Source organism: Urocampus carinirostris, chromosome 10 (genome assembly GCF_059441175.1).
Source record: "Urocampus carinirostris isolate Australia breed hairy pipefish chromosome 10, RoL_Ucar_1.0, whole genome shotgun sequence".
Classification (NCBI taxonomy): domain Eukaryota; kingdom Metazoa; phylum Chordata; class Actinopteri; order Syngnathiformes; family Syngnathidae; genus Urocampus; species Urocampus carinirostris.
The window spans coordinates 2,719,642-2,741,461 of NC_142358.1; the positions used below are offsets into that span (position 1 = coordinate 2,719,642).

General features: G+C 39.6%; 1 protein-coding gene across 2 annotated transcripts in view; it reads right to left on the bottom strand.

Annotated features, from left to right (window-relative positions):
* Positions 1–2,798: 2,798 nt before the first annotated feature.
* LOC148357490 (tripartite motif-containing protein 3-like) overlaps positions 2,799–21,820 on the bottom strand; it is a 59,846-nt gene continuing 40,824 nt past the window's right edge. For both annotated transcript variants that reach the window (XM_088345257.1, XM_088345258.1), the window contains exons 10-14: positions 21,120–21,288; positions 12,071–12,130; positions 9,781–9,851; positions 9,558–9,698; positions 2,799–7,420 (exon numbers count right to left, since the gene is read on the bottom strand). In XM_088345257.1, coding sequence (XP_088201383.1) covers positions 7,268–7,420; positions 9,558–9,698; positions 9,781–9,851; positions 12,071–12,130; positions 21,120–21,288 — 594 coding nt within the window. In that variant the 3' untranslated portion in view covers positions 2,799–7,267. The remainder of the gene's footprint in view (positions 7,421–9,557; positions 9,699–9,780; positions 9,852–12,070; positions 12,131–21,119; positions 21,289–21,820) is intronic.

Consider the following 21,820-nt stretch of genomic DNA (forward strand, 5'->3'; position numbering starts at 1 on the left):
ATGCACTGTATACATATATAATATGTGTGTGCAGATAATGGATGGATGCGTATTTATTAGGGCGGCACGGCGAGTGAGTGGTTAGCGCATCCACGGCACAATTCCGATGTCATGGGTTCAAATCCAGCTCCAAAGGTTTCCACTAGCACAACACCCGCCACCCCACTCCCTGCATTACAAAAACTTGTGTCAGGTTTACCGGAAAATTGTCTAGGTGTGAATGAGCGAGTTGTACGTCTCTGAGGGTTGCAGGATGAATTAATTAATAGTTTCACGCCGTCACCGTAAATTATTCTATTTTAAAATTTCACACAACTGGGGCGCACCCACATAGATAGATAGATAGATAGATAGATAGATAGATATACTTTGTTCATCCCCGAAGGGAAATTCACATTTCCAGCAGCATCCCTGAGCTGAGAACAATCGAGAACAATCGAAAATAACACGGGAGCTGCTGGAGTGGCTGCCATTCGTGACGGCGCCGGAAGAAAAGATTCAATTTGAATCATGTACAACATGCAAAGGCTTGCATGAAATGTTTCCCCAAGCGTATACAAGGTGCAAATGTTCCTTTCTCAACTGTTCTTACATTCCCCCCAAATTTAGACGTTGCATTCATCTTCAACTCCGCGTCGCACAAAGATCAACACAGCCCCGCGGACAAAAACACGGAGAGGATTCAAGAGTGACAAGGGGAACTTTTGGATTGAATTCACATTTAGGGGGAAAACTCTGTTTAGCCTCTGATAGCCCAATAACTTTCAAAATCGAGCAGCCTCTCCTAAGGCCTCCAAGCTGAAGACCGTCCAAACTTGCATTTGAGTGGGGGCAGACTGACTGATGGCGCACTCCCTATAATTTCAGAACATCTGAGACATATATATATATATATATATATATATATATATATATATATATATATATATATAAATACTATCCATCTATCTCAGTATGGTTACAGGGGTGCTGCAGCCCATCCCAATTATCATCAGGCAGTGAGCAGGGGACACCCTGAACTGGATGCAAGCAGGGTATACAGGAAGACTGATAGCTGGATTTGATCCCATGACCTCTAAACTGTGCCACAGATGCGCTAACCACTCGACTATACTATAGAGACATAGATATCTGGTTAGCGCGTCTGCTGCAGTTCAGAGGTCAAGGGTTCAAACCTAGATAACAGCCTTACTGTGCGGAGTTTGCATGTTCTCCCCATTCTTGCTGAGGTTTCCCCCAGGCACTCTGGTTTCCTCCCACATTCCAAATACATGGATGTAAGGGTAATTGGTCAGTCCAAAGTGTTCCTAGGTGTGAATGAGCGAGTGAGTTTGTATATATATATATATATATATATATATATATATATATATATATATATATATATATATATATATATATATATATACATAAATATACCCATCCATCCATTATCTGCACCGCTTATTCTTAGTAGGGTCACGGGGGTTATGGAGCCCATCCAGCTATCTTCGGGCAGTGGGCAGGGGACACCCTGAACTGGTTGCCAGCCAGTCGCAGGGCAAAAGCAGAAACGGGTCCAGGAAAAGGTCGGCAACAGGTAACAGGCAGGAAAACAGGGCAGGATAATGCCGGAGGGTACAAAAGCTTTCCTAGCTGAGAGCATAGGTTTGCAGACGGTCTGGCGGCTTCCTTTCGGAAAGAGTCTAACAGCCAATCAGGTCCCGTGGCTGTTGGCGCCAACGGGGCAGATGCAGGTGCCCCAAATCAGCAATCATGACAATTTGATTGTTATCCTTTAACACTGTAATTCTCATAATTTTCTGCGTCAAATCAAAAAAAAATCATGACACACCACGAATATAAATGCTTATTGAATAACAAAATTTGTATCCATCTATCCATTATCTGCACCGCTTATCCTCAGTAGGGTCGCGGGGATAGATAGATAGATAGAGGCACCATGGGAAAAAGTACAGCCTAGTAGCACCTATTCCTATCCAGGCCAACATGGTTCCACTCGTTCTCTTTCTCCCTCCCTCTCTATCATTGCTATAGATAGAAGCAATTCAATCACATGTCACGAGATGGGGTGGAAGGGGTGACCGGACCAGAACGGAGGCAGGAAGGGAGAACTCAATTGCGTGACGATCAAAACTTTTATTTACCAAAATAAAAGTTGTCCAAAACTCAGGGACAAGACAGAACAAACAGGCTATAACAAAAAACGTGCAAACACAGGTTTCTTCCGATTCAACTAAACAGGACAAGGCATAACAGAACGGACAATGTGTATAAGAAAATACAATGACCCAGCAACCGCAAAACCCACAACCCACCCTTAAGTAGCACACACGCAATTAGCAGATCCGCTTCAGCTGGTGCCCAGGGGGCGGGGCAGACCGGTCGCCTCGGCGACCATGCTAGCCGTGACATCACAAGACAACTGCTTTCTTGTATAACTATCAATAAATATGTTCATAAATAAACACTCGGAAAAGCAATCAGGTAACCATGTGCTTTTATTACCAGTGCATACTTCTTGACATAACAAAACATATATGTGAGCTATACACACAAGTAAATGATTTATTTTATATTTAGATCGTATCTGCATGTAATGAGCAGTGGAAAGAAATCGCCTTCAAAAGTCATTGGAATAAATTAAACACGTGTTGGCAGGAAACCACCAGCAGAGGGGGCCAAAGCTTAAATAACAAAGATGACGTTCCTTGCTATATATATATATATATATATATATATATATATATATATATATATATATATATATATATATATATATATATATATATATATATATATATATATATATATATATATATATATATATATATATATATATAAGTAGGTCTTGTACATATTTAGCAGGGAATTAAAAAAAGAAGACATTTTTCTACGGTTTATATTTCCATCCACATGCAAGTTTTGGTATTAAAACAAAATGCTTAGATAGTAAAAACCAGGAGTATTTGTTCCTGTCTCACACTTGATTACCAGAATTCCATTAAAACTAAAAATATTTGTAAACACTTTCTGTATTTGTGTTTAACTTTTGTATGTTTGTTTTCTATGTAATTCTTCAGCATTTATTGTTCCCTTCAAAATTGGTAATTTCGTATTTTCGGTCGACTGTTTCAAGACAATATTGTTCATAATGATGCAATGATCAATAATAAAAGGTTAAAAATCACCTCTTAAAATAAAAGGTTGTCATACCAGATAACGTCATGTTAAGATCAAGCATGGCAAAACATTAAAATAAAAATAAAAAATAGTAATTAAATGTTAACATATTTGCCCAAATATACAAAATGAGTTTGATTTGTTTTTATTCATAAATAGATAACTGGATAAATCTTGCAGCCAATAGTTAAGATTATATTCTTTGTAATTGACCTTAAGAGGCAAAACTTGTCAAATCAAGTATTTAAAAAAACACATTTTATCTATCCATATATCTCTTTTATCAATACATAAATGATTGAATACATTTTGTGGAACATGGCCATTAATTCATAGATTTTGTTGTTGTTTCTTATGTTAAATGTCTCTTTTACATCATTTCATTTTCCCCAATGAAATAAATTGCATGAATCATAATCCGAAACTGTGATTTTCAGTTTTTTTAAATAGCACAATCCAGATTTCCGACTAGATCTCTTTAAATAACTCAATTTGGTGCAGATTAGTCATTGAAAGGGAAAATAACCCAAAAAAGGGTGACACTTGTCAAATAATTAACTAATTACATTTTTTTAACAGCAAACAGGATTAATCTTGTGGAACATGGTAATAAAATCACACATATTTTTTAAAATAAAATTATCATCTGAAATTGTATTTTAATCCGTTTCAGATGATGCTTCTCGAAATAAGAGACTGTGCAGATTACAGGATTTAATTTATTTGGAAATAGATCTACAACATGTCAAATAATTGTTTCAAACTGATTTATAAATATTGGACTGGATTAATTTTGTGGAATTTGGTCATTAATTCACAGATATTTTTTTATGTCTTAATGTTGTTTATGTTGTTTTATGTGTTTCTTTTAAGACCGCTCCTTTCTTCAACAAAGCAAATACTATCACTTAAATTACAATGTGTTCCTTTTTCAGATTAAATTTATTTAAATAATAAATATTGTGCAGGTTACAGTGATTTCATCTATTAGGATATTGACCTAAAAATGTGAAATTTGTCAAATAATCAAGCAATATGTTGTTTTTTATGTTAAATTTGTATATTTTTTAATCAGTTCAATTTATTGAAAGAAAGAAATGGAATTTTAAAAACAATAATCTGAGACTGTTTATTGAATAACTTTAACAATCAATTTTTCAAATTAGGTTCCTTTAAATAATAGTCGCAGATAAAAATGATGTATAGGGAAACTGTATGAATAATTAAATAACTGAAAATTATTTTTATTTATAAATATTTGCAGAATTAAATTTGTGGAAAATGGCCATTGATTTGCAGTTTTCCCCCCATGTTAAATATGTTTCTTTTAAGTCAGTTGTTTGTTTTAATTAAATTAATAAAACTACAATCTAAAACTATTTGTTGCAATTATCCCAGTCCATTTTTTATAATTCTAGATTTTGTGCAGATTGCAGTCATTATTTTATCTATTGTCCTAAAAATGGCAAAATGTCTAATATTGGAGCCAAAAAAAAAACGTGTTTTCGTTTATAAATATCCAACTGGTTTATTTTGTGGAATGTGGCCGTTATTTCATTCACAAATTTCAATCCACATCTTTAAAAAATTAATTTGGGATTGAAATAAAAAAGAAGCACAGTTGTTTGAAAAAAATATTAATGTAAAAGCAGAGCTAATGTACAAAATTCAATAAGTTAGCTTTCCCTCCCCCTCTGTTGGCGTTTAACCTTTTTAAATGAAATAAATATTCGGTGTGAGGATGCGCTTTATGTCGAGCGAGTTTAGTCTGAAAACAGCTGCCGTCCTGTCGTCATGGCAACGGCTTAAAATATGTACAGTTATATACATTGAGTCGGCTATTTACACTTCGTACAGGCAGCCAATCGAAGCCAGCAAATTTGCTGTGGTTCACCAAGCAGTGGATAATTTAAAAAACATGAAATGTAAACTACTTGTGACAATTTAGGGGCACACCCAAGGAAAAAACGCAAATGGTAAATTGACTGTATTTATATAGCGCTTAGCTATGAGAGAGGGTGAGAAAGTGAGAGGAAAAAAAAGAAAAACAGAAATATGGCAAGTAAAAGAAATATATATAGAGAAAGAACTAGTGAGAGAAAGCGAGGGAAAGAGAAAAATAAAAAAAGACAAGTAAAGAGAGAAAGAAATAGAGAGCGAGAAAGCAGAGAGTAAAAAGAAAGAAGAAAGACAAAATGAAAAAGAGAGACAAAGAAAGAGAGAAAAAAAGGAAATAAGAAATAAAGGTTAGAGAGTGAGGGAGGGAGAGAAAGGGAGAAAAAGATATAATGCAAAATAGAGAAACAGGAAAAGAAAAAAGAAAAAAAAGAAAAGAGCAAGAAAGAGAGAAAGAGAAGAGAGAGAGATAGAAAAAGAATGAGAAAAAGAAAAAAACAAAATGGAAAAAGACAGAGATATAGAGAGAATAAAACAGAGATTTGGAAAAAAAGAGAGAAGAGAAAATGGCAGAGGGATAAGAGAAAGGAAAAAATAGAGAAAGACAGAGTGAAAAGAGAGAGAAAGAGAACAAGAGAAACATAGTAAGAAAGAGAGTGAGAAACAAAGAAAAAGAGATAAGAAAAACTAAAAAAAATAGAAAATAAAGAGGTAGAGAAAAGAAATGGAAACTGTGTCAGTGTCTTGCCCAAGGACACTTCAACATCGAACTCAGAGGAGCCGGGAATCGAACATGCAACCTCTTTGGTCCCAAGACAAGAGCTCTGTTTTGTTATGTTAACAACAACATGTGCAAATATTTTTACCCATACGTCAGAGGAAATAATGTGTTTAGAATAAGCTCCTAATATTGCAAGCTTGTGATTAAAGTCCACATTTTAAAGTTACAGTAGACCCCCGGGGTACACAGACCCCACGTTATGGTTTTTTCACTATACAGAGTGGAATAAGATGTGTTTTCAGCCCCTCTTTATGTCATTTCCCCCACTATACAGTACCTCTTCAACAACAAATGATTTCAAGTCCACAAAAACATTTCAACGTCTCTAAGATGCCAGTCTGCTATTGGTCGACGTCATTTAAGACGCTCGCCTGCTATTGGTTAAGATACCTCACAGAATGCATTTCTGTCTCTTCATTCAGTTCATGATCATGTGTGTGTCTTAAAGACTTTACAAGTTGTCAATACAATACTTTTGTTGTACTGTTTTTATTTGCTATGGCTTGCAGTGATGCTAAAAGTAGAAAAACCGGATTATCATGAAAACCGAGCTTGCGGTAATCATGAAATATGATGAAGGCGCATAATCACCTTTCTTTGCTGAGCAATATAGCTGTAAACAATCAACAATCAGGACTGTCAATAATAAAGATGATTAAAGCAATCTTCTCAGTTTAAATTTTAATATGCTGTCACCATCTCCCTCCTTTTGCATCTCTCTGCTACTCCACTCTACCAGCTAAAGTCAAAGCAAACTAAAGGTAAGTCAAATGTCATTTTTCCTTTACATGTATATTTATTATGTTATTCAATCATATGCACCTATTTTACACATAAGTAGTACTTTATTAGTTTGTTGTTTTAATGTTTTTATCAGCGCTATTAGCATAGGTTTGTAACCTTCGCCACACGGCAATTTCCCTTTACAATCCCTGCCTTAGAATGGACGCATGTTATATCCTGGGAGTCTACTGTAATGGGAAAAATGTCAATATTTTACAAGCAAAGCAGTTAAGACTTAGTTTACAATTTGAAGAGAAACACAACGTTTAGCAGCAAGTATTTGGAATTATGATTTTTTTCCCCCCTCATGTTATTTTCATGAAACACAATATTACAGAAACTGTATATAAGCTTAATGGAGGGGAATACAATTTATTTTTGAATATGACCTACTAATTCGTATTTGCAGATGATTTATGTGTATTTCTAACTCAATATTTAATCTTTAGTGATTCTATTTAGAGAGAGAATGACGAGATCAAAGGAATTTACATGTGTTTGGACTAAGGTCAGGCTCACAAATAGGACTTTATGGTCATAAACTTTTTCTCCAAACTTCGAAATGGGGACGGGTTGTTATTGCAGTAGTGTGGTGCTGTTACAGCAGGCATCGGTAGGGCTGCATTACTGCAGGTATCGGTAGACCTTGAAGCAGTGGTTTCCAGAGTCGGCCACGGCAACGTGGCCCTCTGAGGTAAGGGCCAGGCCTTGGGGGCCATAAAGGGGGTCCGCCGTGGTGTTGATGTATGACAAGAAGGAGCCGGAGCTGTCGAAAACCTGCCGTTATAAAACAAACAAAAAAAGACACAAAATTGGTCATCGACATCAATCGTCTGTGTTTTATTTTTCTACATCACGTTCAAACTTTTATTCTATTCAAACTTTAGGTTTAATAAATCAGTACTGCAATTTTCAAACTAAGAACCGCGTTTAAAATATTTTCTCGAGAAAAAAACAGTTTCTACACAGGGTGTAAAGTATTTGCCCCCTTTCTGAGTTCTGTTTTTTTGCACATTTATTACTCACAAAGGTTTCAGATCATCAAACACATTCTAATATAACACAGAGACATTCCAAAGAAATTCCATTTTTTTAAGGTGCAAAAAAAATCTAAACCTATCTGACCCAATGTGAAAAAGTAATGGCACCATGAAGCTAATAGCGAGTTGGACCAACTTTGGCAGCGATAACAGAAATCAAAACGTTTACAATTGGTGGTGAGTCTCTCACAACGTTGTGAAGGAATTTTAGCCCACTCAACTTTACAAAATTGTTTCAAATATCCCTTATAGGGGAGTTTTCTAGCATGAAATGCCCGTTTGAAGTCACACAACTCAACTGGATTTAAATCCAGACAATGACTTGGCCACTCCGTAACCTTTTTTTTTTTGTTTTGAGTCATTCCGAGGTGGACTTGCTGGTGTGTTTTGAATTGTTGTCTTGCTGCATGATTCAAAAGCGCTTGAATTTGTTTGAGGGCACCAAAAGATTGCTGGACATTCTCCTTCAGGATCTTCTGGTAAACTGGAGAATTTCTTATTCCATTAACTACAGCAAGATGTCCTGGTCCTGAAGCAGCAAAGCGGCCCTAGACAATTAACTGTTCATGACTAAGAAAGACACAGGCCAAAAATGGTATTAATGGGAAAAACTACAACTGTCAAAAAATAACACAATTAGTTGTCCCACATTTGCCAAAAATGTCACGAACCAGGGCAGGAAACAGGAAGGAGAACCCAATAGTGTAACGTACTCACAATTTATTAGGGAGAGGAGGAATGCGCGCACACTCGATCCGGGGATCGATGGTCGCGGAAGAGGCTTGAAATCCAAATAAAAGAGTGGTCAAAATCAAACAAATCAGGCCAAAAATAAAACAGGATCAAACGCAGGCAACTTCACAGAACTAGGCATTTCACAGAGTTTAACAGGAGTCTTGCAGAAGTTTCACAGACGCTCAGACAACTAACGGCTCAAAGGACCGCGTTTAAGTACTACCAAGGATCAGTCAACGCGTCTCAGCCGGTGGCCAATTGGGCGCCGTGGCAACCGCGAAAGAACCCGGCTGGGACCAACTGGTCGCCAAGGCAACCGTGAAAAAAAAAAGCTTGATTTTATTCAGAACCTTTGTAGAACCATTCTGTGGACTTTGGGAAGGAGTGCAGCCCATTACATGTGGTGTAAAAATGGCACAGCATTAGACAAAAAGAACACGAGGCCAACAGTAAACATGGTGGTGACAGTGTAATGCTCTTGGGCTGCATTGCGGCCTCAAGACCAGGATAACTTGCTGTGGTTGACAGAAACATGATAACCAGAAGATCCTAAAAGAGAGCGTCAGGGCATCGGTACGTGCCCTCAAACTCAAGCGCTATTAGATCAAGCAGCACAACACACCAGCAAGTCCACCTCAAAACCAAAAAAAAACAAAAAAAAAGGTTCTGGAGTGGCCAAGTCCAGATTTAAATCCAATTGAGATGCTGTTGAGCGACCTTTAATGGGCAGTTCATACTAGAAAACCTTTCAATATGGTAAATTTGAAACCATTTTGCAAAAAAGAGTGGGGCCCAAATTCCTTCACAACGTTTTAAAGGACTCATTAGCATTTATTGTAAATGTTTGATTATCGCTACCAAAGGTGGCCGAACGCGCTAGTAGGTTCAGGGGGCAATTACGTTTTCACAGCAAGCCAGATAGCTTTTAATTTTTTCTGTTTTAATATATAGATTCTAAATTTCAAAACTACATTTTGTTTTACCTTGGGTTGTCTCTGTGTGATATTAAAAATGTGTTTCAAAACCTGAAACCTTTGTGAGTGTTAAATATGCAAAAAACACAGAAATCAGGAAAGGTGCATATACTTTTTCACGGCACTGTAAGTGTAAAGTGAACAGTGGATTAGCGAATGTGCAACCTGGATGCGACTGTTGCCCCAGTCAGCGACAATGATGTTCCCGTTGAAGTCGACGGCAACGCCTGTCGGAGCGTTGAACTGACCATTTCCTTCACCGTGAGAGCCGAACTTGAACAGGAACTCGCCGTCTGCGTTGTACACCTGAAGAGGAAAATACAATACGATCAAAGAGCGACAAAAACAAACATGGCCCATTCCAAAAGATAAAATAAATTATTTGAACCTTGACAGAATGGTTATGAAAGTCCGTCACGACGATTTCGTTCTTGTTGTTGACAGCCACAAAATGGGGACCTACGGAAAAAAGATTTTAAAAAATTAACCTTAAACATTCCTGTATTGTTTAACGGTCCTTGTTGTAATCCACTCAGTGGTAAATAAAGACTCTTGAGATTATTTTAAATATGGCCGTTAGCCTCTGACCTTTATTGACACCACTCTCCATCAACGGTGTTTGCCCTGCCACAGCCTATAAGCGGCCTGTATTGGAAAACGACGATATGCATAACTTTGGCTCTAATTATCATCAACCGGTGATGACAGATTCAAATGATGATTGGCTCATTGGTTAGCCTGTGCAATTCCCAACATTAATATATACATACAGTGAAGAAAATAAGTATTTGAACACCCTGCTATTTTGCTATTTCTATCATAGGTGCAGGTCCACTGTGAGAGGGTTAAACTAAAAAGAGAAATCTGGAAATCACAATGCATGATTTTCTTAATAATTTATTTGTGTGATACAGCTGCAATTAAGTATTTGAACACCTGTTTATCAACTAGAATTCAGACCCAGAAAGACCTGTTAGTTCGCCCATTAGAAGTCCACCTGCACTCCATGCATCATCCTGAGTCAGATGCACCTCTTTGACTTTGTTAACTTCATAAAGACCCCTGTCCACCCCATACAATCGGTAAGACTAACTTGTAAAATGGCGAAGACCAAATAGCTGTCCAAAGACACAAGAGACAAAATTGTATACCTCCAAAGGGCTACGGAGCAATTGCCAAGCAGCTTGGTGAAAAAAGCTCAACTCTTGGAGCAATCTTTAGAAAATGGAAGAAGCTAAACATGACAGTCAATCTCAATCGGAGTGGAGCCCCATGCAAAATATCACACCGTGGGGTCTCAATGATTCTAAGAAAGGTGAGGAATCAGCCCGGAACTACACGACAGGAGTTGGTCAATGACCTGAAAAGAACTGCGACCACTGTTTCCAAGGTTACTGTAGGTAATATACTAAGACGTCTAGATTTGGAATCATGCATGGCACAAAAGGTTCCTGTGCTTAAACCAGCACCTGTATTAAGTTTGCATATGACCATTTGGATGATACAGAGGAGTCATGGGAGAAGGTTTTTGTGGTAGCATCATGCTGCACATGGGACAGGACATGTGCACTGCATTAAAGAGAGGATGACTGGGGCCATGTATTGTGAGATTTTGGGGAACAACCTCCTCCCCTCAGTTAGAGCATTGAGGATGGGTCGTAGCTGGCACTTCCAACACGACAAGGACCCGAAGCACACAGCCAGGAAAATCAAGGAGTGGCTCTGAAGGAAGCACATCAAGGTTCTAGCATGGCCAAGCCAGTCTCCAGACCTGAACCCAATCAAAAATCTTTGGAGGGAGATCAAACTGCATGTTTCTTAGCGACACTCCAGAAACCTAACTGATCTAGAGAAGATCTAGTTCAAATACTTATTTACAGCTGTATCACACAAATAAACTGTTAAAAAATCATGCATTGTGATTTCTGGAATTTTCTTTTTAGTTTATCCCTGTCACAGTGGACATGCATTTACAATGAAAATTTCAGACCCCTTCATAATTTCTAAATGGGAGAAATAGCAAAATAGCAGGGTGTTCAAATACTTATTTTCTTCACTGTATTTCTGATGTGTATTGAAATCAGAGCCGAAAATAAACGTGTGTAATGCAACTCGGGATCTATTAATATGCGTGATTATCATGTGCAAGTGCGCACAATGAGTGATGGACTTCTAAAAACTGAAGTCAAACATGTACAACTCTTTAACAATGTCTATCTATCTATCTATCTATCTATCTATCTATCTATCTATCTATCTATCTATCTATCTATCTATCTATCTATCTATCTATCTATCTATCTATCTATCTATCTATCTATCTATCTATCCACCCTGGTCATATGCCTCAAGAGGGGTGACCGACAGCAAGACAAACACATACGAAAACAAAGAAACTAAAAAGGCGAAAAGTAGCAAAAAAAAAAAAACTCAAAATGTTTTGAACCATGGCCAACCTAAATGCTCAAACATTGTCTAAAAATTATAAAAAGCAAAACACACTAATGAAATTTGTAAGGGCTGTGAACTGGTCGTCTCGAAATGGCCACTTTTTGAAAGGCCTAAAAAATGTGTAAAATACAATGTTTACAATGTTGTTGGATTGGGATTATAGGCGAATTTTACAAGATTGTTAAAGGGTTAATAAAATATCAGGTAGCTAAATCAACATTACTTACTGAACACTGGGCCGGATTTACCAGATTTTTGTTCCGCTGGCAGATTTGCACTGCTTTTGTCTGCAAGAAAGGCATAAAAGAGACATAAATACACTGAAGCAGGCAGGACGGATCAGACTCCAGTTATACAGCAACCCCACAGTATGACAATTTCCCTACTATACAACATCAACAACAAATTCTGTCACATGCTTGAAAACTTAACTCAAATGTAGTTTAGTCAGTATGACAAAAGTCCGGTATCAATGTCATATAAAATGCTGGTCTGCTATTGATTTGTTTCACAGCATAATGAAAATGCTAATATCATAAACATAATGACCATGGAAATCAATCCATCCATTATCTGCACCGCTTATGCTGGAGCCCATCGCAACCATCTTTGAGCAGTGGGCAGTGGACACCCTGAACTGGTTGCCAGCCAGTCGCAGGGAACACAGGGACAGACAAGTCACTTGCACATTCAGACCTCGGGAAAATCTGGACCGGCCAATTAACCCGCCATGCATGTCTTTGGAATGTGGGAGGAAACCGGAGTGCCCGGAGGAAACCCACGCAAGCACGGGGAGAACATGCAGAGTCCGCACAGTAAGGCTGGTGGCTGGATTTGATCCCATGACCTTAGAACCGTGCCGCGGACGCCTTGCTGCCATCATGGAAATCAAACTTGCGATTATCAAGATGTAAGAAGGCAAACGCATCGTTACACACACTAAGGAAAATGGCTGTGTCTAATTGACAAAAAGGACCATTATTGAAAACAAGGGTGTGATTAAAGCATTTAAAAGATGGCTGAGGTGACCGCAGACCTGTTCCGAAAATAGCTCACCAATGCTGTGTCATTGTGATTTTCTTGTAAAATTATTTTTTAGTTGTTGACTGAATATATAGAACCCTATTTCCAATAATTAACCTTGGTAATAACATATTAACAACATGATAAGTCGCCATATTTTCTACCCTAAAGCATTAATCACTCTTAATTCTGTAAAATGCTTGGACAGAAATGCGAAATAATGACAAGGGATGATTCAGTTTTGTTGTTTATGTATCTTCATTGTATATTACTTGATTAATACTATTACCCCAAACTTATTATCTATCTATCTATCTATCTATCTATCTATCTATCTATCTATCTATCTATCTATCTATCTATCTATCTATCTATCTATCTATCTATCTATCTATCTATCTATCTATCTATCTATCTATCTATCTATCTATCTATCTATCTATCTATCTATCTATCTATCTATCTATCTACCTTGGTCATATCCCTCAAGAGGGGTGACCGACAGCAAGAAAAACACGTAGTCAAAATAAGGAAAAGGAAAAAGTAGCAAAAAACACAAAAAAATGACCATGGCCAACCCAAATGCCCAAACACCCAAACAAGTTAAGCACCTTATCACCCAAGTTGGTCATGCGTTCGTCCCTCCAGATGAAACGGGACACAAGAAAGCGGCCATGTCTCTCGGGTCAGGGTGACACAACACACTCTTCTGTTCAACAGCAGGGCCCGACAGCTTTCACTGGTTTTCCTTTCAGTTCTCCATTATGAGTATCTTGTTTAATCCCTACATCAAGGCGATTTTCAGTGATCCCTTGAATAGCATGTTTCACTTGGACGTCTTCCCTATGGTTTAGTTCCGTCTCACCATTACAGTAGTCACTATCATGCTGGACATTTCCATTGGACTGTAGTGTCCTGCACTTTTTTAATGGATTGTCAGGAGAAAAATGATTAGGAGGAGCTGGACAGGTGCCCGCCCATCCCTTGACTTGGGACATGACTTATCTTAACTACGGTATTTTTTTCGTAAATGTTTTTGCACCATCAGTATGGCACTTTCGTTGTGCATTTCACTAGTTGCGATGACAATATATTCAATTCTGTTACAATATACTTTTGAAATGCATATCATACTGGTTGCCCTTTGCAATATTTAGTAACAAAAAGCAACTCCGGGCATGAAAAAGGTTGCCGACCCCTGTTCTAAGGAAATGAGAATCTTCACAAGTAATTTAACCTCCACCGAGTAACACCACTGTACCAACTAAAGACAAGTCACACCAAAGGTAAATCAAATTTCATTTTTCCTTTACGTTTTTATATATTTCTAATGTTATTTAATCATGTGCAGGTATATGACGCAGAACTCACTATTTAGTTTTTTTTATTATTAATTTTTTTGCCGAGTATATGCATTACGGTATTTATCCCCCGCGATACGGTAATTTTATCACAGAAAGCATTCATGTCATATCCCGGGGTTTCAATGTACCTTTATCAGCTAAAAAATAACCAAAACAGGCTTGGGTGGAAGTTTAGAAAAACATAACATGTGCCACCTCACAACAATACACACTGAAAACACGTTAAAGCAGGGATGGGCAAACGTTTTGAGTTGCGGGCCTCATTGGGTTACACAATTAAGTAGATGATTCAGGCTAAAAGGAAAAAAATATTGATTTCTTCTCTTTATTGTTTCTTCATTACGATACCTCTGCAATGCATGGAAAAACGAAAGAGCGCTGGGCACAAGAGTCGCACCAAAACAACGACAAAAAATATATTCATAGTACATTCATTTACCATTATATGTACAGTCAATATATCTTTACAATTTTCGTTTAGCGGGACGGCTTGACAAGCTGCATGTGGCCCGCAGGCAGTATTTATTAATGCGCTAAAAGGAAAGGCAAATAAGTGAATGCGGCGGCATTTGACTCGTGTCGTTTGCTTACGAAACGGCTCTTAGAAGTAGGAGCCGGCTACCCACTAATCAATCCTCTTTGTAGATTTAAAAATATTGTCATTTATGATTTTTGTGTTTTTTTAACGTTTAAGTTTCAATTTATTCTTCCCCTTTTTAAATCAATACACAATAAATAGTAATACAGTCTATTACATAACAAAAATAACCTGAAGAGCCATTTGGAAACCAAAAGAGCTCTTTTTAATATGCCTAGCTGAAAAAGCTTCTCTGACCTCCTTCCACGCTGCCACGCCGTCCCGCACCCTCAGATCATCTCCTTCCCTCCATCTCACTATACCCGCTGCCCATCTCAGCTCCATGGGGAGCAGAGCTTTCAGCTGCTCTGCCCCCCCATTGTTTGGACACTTTAAAATGAAAAGCTACACAACAAATTTTAAATACCCAGAAGCTCTTGCATTTTTTTTTTTTACAATAGCTGTTTCCCCCATAAACTCACACAATGTATGTCAATGTAAATTAATGGGACGTGAAATTGAAGTGTGATAACTCAGCTTTTTATGAATATTTTATTTCCATCCCTCAAATGTTCAGTGCCATCAGACCTATCTACACAAATATATATTTTAAGGTCTTTGTTTTCATTACCCCACCTTAGAAGAATAAAGAGTCATAAAAATGGTTGTGATAAGATAATTTACTGGATTGTTTCTATACAAACACACAAACATATATGGCCAAAAACTCACAACTATGAACAATTAACATAATTCATGCAAACAAATCAATTAAAGGCAATAAAACAATGAAATAACAGTAATAACCAGCAACAACAGCAACACCTTATACATTTTTTTAACAGTTAAGGTATGTTTTTTTTATATGCTTGTAGCATATGGGAATCCCACACGTGACACACTTCTTTGATGCCCTAAGTGGTGCAGGGCAAAGCTACATTGTCGCCTTGTCCTTCTTTCCTTCTCTTGTGCAGCAATTGCCAGCTCACTTGCAGAAGCAGCCTGTTCAGCTGGCTATGCACTCTGCTCCAGCTCTCTTCGGGAGATTTCAGGTGAAAAAAGGGCCTTTGCCAATTCTGGCTAAACTTGAAAACGGACATAGATGCAGCAAACATTGGACAGCCCAGCACCTTGTCCCACAAGCTCTTTGTCGACTCTCCTTTTGACTTGTACATGAAAGCTGAAATAAGAAGCTCTAAGTATGCACTGAGTTGCTGTGTGGTGATCATGTTCCAGCGCATTATTGTTCTCTCTCCTTGTATATTAGTCATTGCAAAAGTAAATAATTTCGTCAGCAAAAAATGAATTGAATGTGGTGCCTGGGCTACTGATGCGGGCAATGAAATACGAAGTTGGCCCGGGATCCGTCACTGTCGAAGGTACAAAGTGGCCAGCACTTGAATCGCCAAATATTTGGTTTACTCACATCTTCTTTCATATAATCTTGCATTCTCATCACCCAGATCTTTCTCCATGGCACCTTCCTCTACATTGTCACCCGATTCACCGTCGTCAGAAACCTCTTTCGTTTGTCCGGCTTCTGCCGAATTTTTCGGTTCAAACTCTCATTGGAACAGAGGGGTGAGAGGAAAAAAAATCCTCCGGTTCAGATTCTTCTTCCATGATCAAATGCAGTGCTTCTTCAGCTAAGTATTTCCTTTCCATCCTGCCCATGTCAGTGTTGGTAGGTAACGGCAATGGATTGAGTCGGCCCCCTATATACAGTTTCTCAAAGAGGTCAAGATCCAATCGGAATCAAACAGCTGAGCCATAATAGTTGAGAGTTGAACAAGTTTTTGATTCAATAGCTTACCATTTCAATGGGAATCATTCAGATGCTTATCTTTCCCACGGCAATCAATCAGGTTTTTATCCTTTGAAGCAGCCCACAAGTACTTTGGCTGTGCCAAGAGGCCGACAAGCAGATCAAGTTCACCACACTTTATTTTGCAACAAGGTAGAAAGCGTAATATTTTTGTTGCATTGTTTTGCAGAAGTCTCTGCAAAGCAGGGCAAAAGAATTGTCGTGCGCGGGATGCGCCACGCTGTGCATTACCAGCGCCATGGTGCCTGCAGTCAGTGGTTTGCAAGCAAAATCATTATTATCATTACTATATTTGGGCTTTGGCGCCACTCAACATTTTTTTTTTGCATAAAATTTACTGGATGACAATAAGGAAAAAAAATACAAAAATCCAGGGAAATGCATTGAAATAATAAGTCAAATATTAACAATTATAATGGATGTCTATGTGTCCCAATAGTGTACATAGAACACTTTGTGTATACTATTTGGGTGGCTCCTAAATGTAACAACATATAAATTACAGCACAATGCAATTTCAAACAACTATCTGTTCCCACAACCTGTAAAAAATGTTAGACCCCAAGTGTTTATTTTTCAACACTTTCTCTTTGATTGATAACCCGGTTCCGGGTTATCGAGTGGCGGGAATTTTTGTGTTGCTCACGTTGCTCACGTCGTCGCGACTACGAGATTGTTTCAGATTCCTACTATAGCAGAATTCTGGATTGAGACTTTTTATCTCGAACAGTTGAAAAGTTTCGGGTAAGTATCTCGGAAGATTGGCGCAAGGTAAGTGCCGCGCACAATTGTTTTACAGTCGGAAGCTGCTGCCGATCGTTGCTGAAGGGCATCCCCTCCCACGGCTGCTAAGACGCTCTTTGGCATCCGACTGCTTACAAGTGAGTATGGGTTGCTGTAAAGGTTGCTCCCGTTTCCGTAGGCAAGTAACCCTTCTAGAGGGACGTGTCCGTGAGCTAGAGCAGTTTAAACGGAAAATGTTAGGTGTCTCGGACACCACTGCTAGCGTGGGTTGTAGCGAACCTGCTAGTCCGGTTAGCACTAGCCCTAAACGGCATGCTAATCGCGGTGAGCCAATTCAGACGCATAACAAGTTCAGCCCCCTAGCTAGTCCCACTCCACCCTGGTCTACTTGCACCCGCACCCTAGTTATAGGTGACTCCATCATCCGTAACATAAAGCTTAGCACCCCAGCCACGGTTATGTGTATTTCTGGGGCCAGAGCACCCGACATTCAGGCTAATTTGAGGGAGCTGACGAGCAAATCTAGACACCAGGACAGGGCTAGCTTCACCGATATAGTCACTCACGTCGGCTGTAATGATACTAGAATGAGACAATCTGAGATTACAAAGAAAAATATTGCTAGGACCTGTAATCACGCCAAAAAGATGAGTCGGCATTGAGTAATTGTCTCTGGCCCCTTGCCTGCGAGGGGCAATGATGAGAGGTTTAGCAGACGAGTCTCGCTAAACCGGTGGCTGGCAAGTTTTTGCAATCAGAAGGGATTTAGGTTTGTGGATAACTGGCCTGCTTTCTGGGGCCAATCTGACCTGCTGAGGAGAGACGGCCTTCACCCTAACTGGGAAGGTGCTCTCACTCTTTCTAAGAATATAGAATACTGTTTAAGCCTTCCATGACAGGGTACACTAGTGCAGGCCAGATCACAGGTGATTAGTGAACCTGTAACCACGGGTGTGGAGTCTGTAACGCTAGAGCTAACTAGCGCTATGCTAGATTCATGCAATTCACATACTTTTTGTAGTTTAGAGCGTTCTACTGACTGCAGCATACACCCTGATCGATACTCTTCTATAGCATCTTCTTCTGTGCTTCTTACCTCTGTTTCTCCCTTGTTAGGTGAGGAGGGAGAAGAAATAACATTATTTTCTACCAATAGTCATCCTGCTACTCCACCTATCAACAATATTCCTGTGGTATGGAATTCGGGCCGCATCTGCCGTCATGCAAGGCACAATACCGGGACCGGCAGTATAATCCTGTGGAGGTTACCACTAAGGTTGCCATTAAGGTTCACAACTTGGGAAAGGTTTCAGCTCAGTCCACAGTGCTGAAGCTTGGCCTTCTGAATATTAGATCACTAGCATCTAAGGCTTTACTTGTCAATGACCTTATTAATGAACACAATCTTAACCTTATTGGCCTTTGAGAGACCTGGTTAAAACCAAATGAGTTTGTAGTGTTAAATGAGGCTTCTCCCCCTAACTGAGTGAGTTCGCACTTGGCACGACCATGCAAAAAAAGGTGGAGGTGTTGCTCTTATATCGGAATGTAAGTTGAAATTTACTCCTAATGCCCCTACTGGTTTTAAAACGTTTGAAGCACTGGTTAAAGAGCACATCACCTCCAGTCTCCCCTCCTCATTCGACCCCTTTCAGTTTGCCTACCGGACAAACCGCTCCACCAGGGATGCCATCTCCTCTGCGCTTCACCTGAGCCTGACACACCTAGAGGAGAAGAACACCCATGTGCGGATGCTGTTCCTGGACTTCAGTTCAGCATTTAACACCATCATCCCACAACATCTGGTAGACAAAATGAGACTCCTGGGTTTCAACACCCCCCTGCGGAACTGGCTGCTGGACTTCCTCAGTGACAGACCCCAATCAGTGCGGATAGGTCAGAACATCTCAGATGTCATCTACCTCAGCACGGGCTCCCCCCAAGGCTGTGTCCTGAGCCCCTTGCTGTTCACCTTGATGACACACGACTGCGTCCCTAGGTCCGCCACAAACCACATCGTGAAGTATGCTGACGACACAACAGTGGTGGGCCTCATCAGGGACGACAACGACCTGGCCTACAGAGAGGAGGTGGAGCAGTTGGTGGGCTGGTGCAGGGACAACAGCCTGGTCCTGAATGTTGACAAAACTAAAGAGATCATTGTCGACTTTAGGAAAAACCAGCCCAACCATGCCCCACTTTGCATCAACAACAAGGCTGTGGAGGTTGTCAGCAGTATCAAGTTCCTAGGGGTGCACATTACAAACAAACTCACCTGGTCCGTGAACACTGCATCACTGGTTAAGAGGGCACAGCAGCGCCTGTACTTCCTGCGGAGGATGAGGAGAGCCCACCTGCCCCGACCTTCCCTCATCGCATTCTACAGGGGCACCATAGAGAGTATCCTGACCAGCTGTATCTCTGTGTGGTGTGGAGGCTGCAGCGCTACCGACTGGGGTAGTGTGAGGAGGGTAACGAGGACAGCAGAGAAAATAATCGGGACTACACTTCCCTCCATTCAGGACATTGGCCAGAAGCGCTGCCTATCCCATGCTAAGAACATTATCGGGGACCCCTCTCACCGCCATCATAGACTGTTCACTCTGCTAGCCTCTGGGAAGAGGTACTGCAGTGTGCGGTGCAGGACCACCAGGTTCCGCAGTAGTCTAGTCCCCCTGGCCATTAGACTGTTAAATGGTCAATCTAACATATAGTTAACCTAAATCTAAACGGCTGCTAATCTGACTTTTTGCACTACTGGCAGTTCTTTATAGCTTGCCACTCCTTGCACATTTGCTCTCTGCACTATTGTACTTACAGCGTTATTGTTACAGTGTTAATGTTACTGTTTACCTGACTTGTTAACCTGACTGCCCATTTTGCACATCTGGTTAGCTACTCCTCTTGCACTATCGGCACTATGGTAAAATACTATACGTAGCCATAATACAATACAACTTTTATTTATATCTGTACATTCAAGGAAACTGTGCGGGTCAGATGTATCGACATTTCGTTCTGTATACACGTGTACTAGAATGACAATAAAGTAGATCTGAATCTGAATCTGAAACATCACACAATGAAATAAAATGCACTGAAGAATAAGCTTTTGTCTTTTTGTCGGTTTCGTTGAATTTTGTCTTCAAATATATGTTGTGGCTCTCTCACAAAAACATCAAAATATTTTAGCTTTTTGGCTCTTTGGTCAAAAAAGGTTCCCAATCCCTGCTCTACAATGTATTAAGCATGTTAGCTAGCAAGAGTTAGCTAGCCAGCAAAACAAACTGTCAAAGCTAATCATATTTAGTTAATTGTGTATTTCTCTGTCTTCTATGTTACAAATAATCCAGATGAGTTTGACATATTACAACACGTTTTCTACTATTGTACCATTTTTGAACCGAAAGATATATGACGTCGTTGGTTATTACTGCGCATGTGCGAACTTTGAACCGTAGACGTATGTGTGACGTCATTGATACTTTCTGCGCATGCGCACGCTTTTTGAACAAAACCCGATTGCACCGCGGGAAACTTGTGAGACGGTGAGACTTTTTGAATCCGTCTGCCCACAGCTGTGAATAAATTCTAAAACTACATTTGCCTCTCTTACTGATCACTCCAGTTTAACCTATTACGAAAATATTAACCCTAACACAAACAGGCAAGACTGCCCTATAAATAGAAAATCACTGTGTGTGTTTGTATGAAAAGGAGAAATGAAATGATGCAATTAAAACCTGCAAAGTGTCTGTCAGAAGTTCCCTTGGCTCCGAACTTGGTGACGAGTTTTCCATTAGCCTGAAAGATGAAGACGCAGCAGGCCTTGTTGTCCACCGTGATGATGTGGCCGTTCTTGTCCACGGCCACGCCTTTCGGACCCATGAGACGACCCGCTCCAATTTTGTTCTGACGGGAACAAAACATGTAAATTAATTGCTTATCGGATTCACGGCAAAAATGAAAATCATAAAATGAAAAATGTACTTTACATATTTTTGCTTTAGTGCAGTGGTTCTCAAAAATTAGGCGGGGGGGGCTCAGTCAAGGGGAGCACGTGTGACCTCCTGGAATGTTTCTGTAACTGTTCGTACAGCCTAATCATGGCCAAATTTAAGGACTTTTAAGGACTTTCAAAGGCAATTTTCCATTTTTCCCACAACCATTCAAAGAAGAAATACAGCATTGTTCAAAAGAACAGGAGCCTAAACCTTAGTTTCAAACTATAACTCTAGTACAACCTTATCTCCAAACCCTAAGATTGGTTTTGAACTCTAACTTGTTGCCCAAACCCTAGTTCATAACACTTACCCTACACCAAATTCTAGCTTTAACCTTAGCCCTAACCCCGATTCAAACCGTAACCCTACCTCTACCAATTTTGGAACCCTGTTTGCTGTAGAACCCGAATATGGAGCTCAATCACTAGTTAGTAACCCTA